Source organism: Lolium perenne, chromosome 3 (genome assembly GCF_019359855.2).
Source record: "Lolium perenne isolate Kyuss_39 chromosome 3, Kyuss_2.0, whole genome shotgun sequence".
NCBI lineage: Eukaryota > Viridiplantae > Streptophyta > Magnoliopsida > Poales > Poaceae > Lolium > Lolium perenne.
The window spans coordinates 231,638,395-231,644,756 of NC_067246.2; the positions used below are offsets into that span (position 1 = coordinate 231,638,395).

The following is a 6,362-nucleotide window of genomic DNA, read 5'->3' on the forward strand; positions in this document are numbered from 1 at the left end:
TGTCATCTGTAAAAAAAAAAAATACAATTTTTGCTGTTAAAAAGGTTATGTACGAAATGTTTTGTTTGTCTTTTTCACACAAGTCACAAAAAATGTCGGTTTTTCGCAAGACTTGATGTGCGCACGTAAAATATTGATACGTAAGCGAGCAAATTTTTGTTCGGATTTTTTAACATTTCAAAATATTTTTCTAGTGGTAGGAGCATATACTCCCATGTGCTGAATTGAATGAGGGAGTGGCGTTTTGGCACCCACGAGCATATGCTTTCAGTTTTTAAACTTTATTTTTTAAAACTTCATTTTAAATGCACTTTTAAAATATTGAAAAATTTAAACACAAAATTTAGCTGATACATCTCGAAATTTTACACTTCATAAACTGTTTTCACAGAAAACCGACATTTTGAGTGTCATCTATAAAAAGACAAATTTTGCTTAAAAAAAGTTGTGTACGAAATATTTTGTTTATCTTTTTCACATAAGTCATAAAAATATCGATTTTTCGCAAGACTTGATATACGGACGTAAAATATTGATACGTAAGCGAGAAAAAATTTATTCGTATTTTTTAACATTTTTTTGAAAAAATCGGTGGCATATGCTTCCCATGTGCGGAATTAAATTTCACTATTGTGGCTATTGTATCTAAAAATAATTGTAAACTGGAGGAAGAAAAGCTTATCCGAGCTCTCCACAGTCATCGCTCCTCAGCTCAGCTGACCAATCCCTCAGGTCAGCTCAGCTCGCTCCTCCATGGCCACCACCGTGGCTCCACCGGCGTCCCCGCCTCCCACCTCCACCACCATACGCTCCCTCACCGCGGCCGGAAACCACGCCGCCGCCCTCCGCGCGCTCTCCTCCCTCGCATCCTCCGCCTCCATCGACCACTTCGCGCTCCCACCAGCCATCAAGTCCGCAGCGGCGCTCCGTGACGCCCGCGCCGCGCGCACCCTCCACGCAGCATCCCTACGCCGCAACCTCCTCCACCAACCCACCCCGGCCGTCGCCAACGCGCTCCTCACCGCCTACGCGCGCTGCGGGGACCTCGCCGCGGCGCTGGCGCTCTTCGACGCCACGCCCCCCGAGCTCCGCGACGCCGTCTCATACAACTCCCTCATCTCCGCGCTCTGCCTCTTCCGCCGCTGGGCCCACGCGCTCGACGCGCTCCGCGCCATGCTCGCCGAGCCCCGCCACGCCGTCAGCTCCTTCACGCTCGTCAGCGTGCTCCTCGCCTGCTCCCACCTCGCCGACGCCGACCACCGCCTCGGCCGCGAGGCCCACGCCTTCGCGCTCAAACACGGGTTCCTCGACCACGGCCGCGAGCGGTTCCCCTTCAACGCGCTGCTCTCCATGTACGCGCGCCTCGGCCTCGTCGACCACGCGCAGACGCTCTTCCGCACCGCCGCGCCCGACGACGTCGTCACCTGGAACTCCATGGTCAGCCTGCTCGTCCAGGGCGGCCGCTGCGGCGAGGCTGTGGACGTGCTCTACGACATGGTGGCGGCCGGCGTGCGCCCGGACGGCGTCACGTTCGCGAGCGCGCTCCCGGCGTGCTCGCGGCTGCAGATGCTCTCGCTCGGCAGGGAGGTGCACGCCGTCGTCCTCAAGGACGGGGACCTCGCCGCCAACTCGTTCGTGGCCAGCGCGCTGGTGGACATGTACGCCGGCAACGAGCAGGTGGGGAACGCGCGCAGGGTGTTCGACATGGTGCCGGAGCCGGGCCGGCAGCTGGGGATGTGGAACGCCATGATCTGCGGCTACGCGCAGGCCGGCATGGACGAGGACGCCCTCCAGCTCTTCGCAAGGATGGAGGCGGAGGCCGGCTGCGCACCCAGCGAGACCACCATGGCTGGCGTGCTGCCCGCGTGCGCGCGCTCCGAGGCGTTCGCCGGCAAGGAGGGCGTGCACGGGTACGTGGTGAAGCGCGGCATGGCGGGCAATCGGTTCGTGCAGAACGCGCTCATGGACATGTACGCGCGCCTCGGCAAGATGGACGTGGCGCGCAGGATCTTCGACATGGTCGACCTCCCCGACGTCGTCTCCTGGAACACCCTCATCACCGGCTGTGTCGTGCAGGGCCTCATCACCGAGGCGTTTCAGCTTGTGACGGAGATGCAGCTGCCATCGATGGAAGCAGAAGAAGACGTCGACGGACAGAGGTGCATGCCGAACAACATCACCCTGATGACGCTCCTCCCGGGCTGCGCGGTCCTGGCGGCGCCGGCGAGGGGGAAGGAGATCCACGGGTACGCGGTGAGGCACGCGCTGGAATCAGACATCGCCGTGGGCAGTGCGCTGGTGGACATGTACGCCAAGTGCGGCTGCCTGGACTTGTCGAGGGCGGTGTTCGACCGGCTGCCGAGCAGGAACGTCATCACCTGGAACGTCCTCATCATGGCCTACGGGATGCACGGGCTCGGCGACGAGGCGGTGGCGCTCTTCGACCGGATGGCTGTGAGCGGCGAGGCGACACCCAACGAGGTCACCTTCATCGCCGTCCTAGCCGCCTGCAGCCACTCCGGCATGGTTGACCGTGGCCTGGAGCTGTTCCACGGCATGAAGAGGGACCACGGCGTCGAGCCCACGCCGGACCTCCACGCCTGTGTCGTCGACGTCCTCGGGCGGGCCGGACGCCTCGACGAGGCCTACGGCATCATCAGCTCCATGGAGCCGGGGCAACATCAGGTCTCGGCGTGGAGCAGCATGCTCGGCGCGTGCCGGCTGCACCGGAACGTGCCGCTCGGGGAGATCGCCGCCGAGCGGCTGTTCGAGCTGGAGCCCGACGAGGCGAGCCACTACGTGCTCCTCTGCAACATCTACTCCGCCGCCGGGATGTGGGAGAAGTCGGTGGCGGTGCGCGGCAGGATGCGGCAGCGGGGCGTCGCCAAGGAGCCCGGCTGCAGCTGGATCGAGCTCGACGGTGCGATCCACCGGTTCATGGCCGGCGAGTCCTCCCATCCGGCCAGCGCCGAGGTGCACGCGCACATGGACGCGCTCTGGGAGCGGATGCGTCGGGAGGGGTACGTGCCGGACACGTCGTGCGTGCTCCACGACGTCGACGAGGCCGAGAAGGCGGCCATGCTCCGGTACCACAGCGAGAAGCTCGCCATCGCCTTCGGGCTGCTCAGGGCCCCCGCCGGCGCCACCATCAGGGTGGCCAAGAACCTGAGGGTGTGCAACGACTGCCATGAGGCCGCCAAGTTCATGTCCAGGATGGTTGGGCGGGAGATCGTGCTGAGGGACGTGAGGAGGTTCCACCATTTCCGTGATGGCAATTGCTCATGTGGGGACTATTGGTAGCTTAGACATCCGCGTCACATATTCACTCATATTGGCTTTCTGAAATTGCTACTCCGTATAAATATTCTTCTGTGAATAACTCAGTATGACTAGAGGTTTTGTGAATTTCAAAACAAAGAAATGAACTTCAAATTTGGATCCTCGAGGAGTAGACGACTTAAACGAATCTTGTAATCTTTACTACCTGGTGGAAATATAAGCAATTTTCTGATCAACATATAAACAGTAAATAAAACATGACTAAAAGCATAGAGATCAAACGACAAAAGCAAGTCTAAACAGATTGCTACAGCTAGTGTTTGAAGCATGATCCTAAGTAGGTGAAACAAGATCACATATGGGGCGTTTTGAAAGAAGAGCTATTCACGTTTGGCGGTGTTGTTGGAGAGAGATATGTCGTCGAAGATGTCGTCGATGTTAGGGAAGAAGTTGTCGTTGGGGAAATAGTTGCCGGCATCCGTGTTGGAGAATGGGCTAGTAGTCGCACATGATGTATTTTGGGTATGTTTGGTTTGAGCCAAAACTTGCGGCACCAAAAAATTGGTATGACCAATGCAACGGCATGACCAAAATTTGGGTAGGTAGTAGTTGTTTGGTTTGTAGCCATCCTACTGCCAAAATTTTGGCAAAAATTAGACCATGTTTGGTTTGCACTGATTTTGTGCATACTAGTTCCTGAAATATTTTCTACATCTAGTAACTATATCTTAGAAAATATGTAGATTATTACTAAATATGATGTGCTTAAAGAGAAAAAAAATTGTTTGCAAAAAATGAAGACAACGAATCACCGAAGAATGGCATGCCACTGCTGTTCCTTTTCATTGATACGTGCTTGGAGTACTAGACTACCTAACACATATGCATGCTAATTAGGCGAGGCAGGGTTAGAGCATCTCCAACAGGCGCGCTATATAGGCCGTGCGGCATAAAAACGTCCGATATAGCGCGCGCGGGAGGAAATGCGGCGCTCCAGCAGGCGCGGTATACGGCGCGGCGCTGTAAAAAATTTAGGGCGCGCGGCGTTTTGCACAAAAGGGAGCGGCATATCTGGCGCGTCGGCTACAGCGCGCGGCAACGCTCGTCCAAACCGCGAAAAGCCAACGGCCGGAAAATTCCTCTCCCCCGCGCCCGCGCCCTCATTTCCCCACCTACCGCCGGCGCGAAATCCAGCCGCCGCCGGTCGATTCCGCGGCCACCGCCGCTTCTGCGCGCCGCCACGCCGTAGATCCGCGCCGCCCGCACCTCCTCTGCCCGGCGGCGGGCGCTCCGCCGCCCTGTGCCGCTCGCACCGCCGCCAGCGACAAGTTGCGCTCGGCACTCCTTCTCCGCGGCGCGCCGCCGTCGCGTTCTCCTCCGCGCAGGCGTCACCATGTCGTCCTCGTCATCCTTGAGCTTGCTAGCAACATGGCGCGCCCATGGTGCTCGTCCATTTGCTCGGAAGGTATGAACCTCCGCCGGCCGGCCGGCCTCCATTTGCTCACAATAGTTCATAGTGAAGTAATTTTATACATATGTTTGTAGAGTTCGTCATATGATTCATCGGATGACGAGTTCGACCAAGAAGAAGAGGAGAACATATCTATACTATTAGCATACCGCGCCGTTAAGAGGCCAAAATTTGGTGGATCGGTGTTCGGTAGACAAAAGTTGTGGAGAGAAAGGATTGAAGGGCATGAGAAGTTGATGCGGTCGTATTTCAATGAGAATCCGATTTTCCCCGAAAGCTATTTTCGGCGGCGTTTCCGGATGAGTCTCAACTTGTTCAAGCACATTGCAACGGAGGTCACCAAATATGATCGCTTCTTTGAGCAAAGGAGGAATGCCGCCGGAGAACTTGGTCATAGCACATATCAAAAGGTGATCGCCGCCTTGCGTATGTTGGCATATGGTATACCGGCGGATCTTATTGATGATCATTTGGCCATGGGAGAGAGCACTTCTATCTTGTGTGTGAAGCGCTTTGTCGTTGCAATTGTCAATGTCTTTGGCTCCACATACTTGAGAGCCCCCAATGCTCAAGACACGGCAAGACTTTTGGAGATCAACGCCAACCGGGGGTTTCCCGGTATGCTTGGTTCTATTGATTGCATGCATTGGGGTTGGAAAAATTGTCCAGCGGCATGGCATGGACAATTCAAAGGCTACAAGAAGGATGCCACTATAGTACTTGAAGCGGTGGCCGACCAAGAGACTTGGATATGGCATGCTTTCTTTGGAATGCCCGGATCTTGCAATGACATCAATGTTCTTCAACGGTCACCACTAATGACAAGACTTGCAATGCGGGAAGGTCCATTGGTGGAGTTTGAAGCAAATGGCCACAAGTACAACTATGGCTACTTCCTCGCCGACGACATATATCCAAGGTGGCAAACATTTGTGAAGCCAATTATTCAACCAAGAGGTAAGAAGCAAACCCAATTCCACAATGCACAAGCGGCGGCTATGAAAGATGTAGAGAGAGCATTTGGGATTTTGCAAGCCCAATTTGCCATTGTTAGAGGACCGGCTAGATTTTGGGATCAAGAATGCCTTTGGTATATCATGACCGCGTGTGTAATCATGCACAACATGATTATAGAGGATGATCACGGAAAAGATGTGGATCATACCCACTACGACTTGATGGGGGTTCCCGTGCAAGTGAGGAGATCCGCACATAGGATTGCCCGATTCATTGCCTCATACCATGCCATTCGGTGCAACGACACACATGATGAGCTTCAAAAAGATCTCATGGAAGAATGGTGGAATTGGAATGGACAACAATAGTTGCATATTTGTTGTATTTGTTTGTAAACTCTGTGTTGTATTGTCTGAAAATCATGTTGTATTGTTGTATGTTGGACGTGTTGTATTTGGTGTGAAGTATTGTTGTCAACAATGTATTGTATTTGGATGGTACAATTTATTTGTGAATTTTTATATATTGTTTGATCTAGTTGGATGCATACTTGCGGGTGTTTGTTGTTTGCGCCGCGCCCGCGCGCTGCAAAATGGCGCGTCCGGCGGAGGTGACATTTTACCGCGCCAACGCGCGCTGCAAAATGGCGCACCCG

At 54.4% G+C, this 6,362-nt stretch overlaps 1 protein-coding gene across 1 annotated transcript; it reads left to right on the top strand.

The window, feature by feature from the left end:
- The first annotated feature begins 675 nt into the window (after positions 1–675).
- Positions 676–3,440, top strand: LOC127343646 (pentatricopeptide repeat-containing protein At3g57430, chloroplastic). Its single transcript, XM_051369810.2, has one exon. The coding sequence runs from the start codon at positions 754–756 to the stop codon at positions 3,298–3,300; it is 2,547 nt and encodes an 848-aa protein (XP_051225770.1). The 5' UTR covers positions 676–753; the 3' UTR covers positions 3,301–3,440.
- Positions 3,441–6,362: the final 2,922 nt, after the last annotated feature.

Excerpts from the sequence above, each read along its gene's own strand:
- LOC127343646 (XM_051369810.2), top strand. The coding sequence starts at position 754 with ATGGCCACCACCGTGGCTCCACCGGCGTCCCCGCCTCCCACCTCCACC.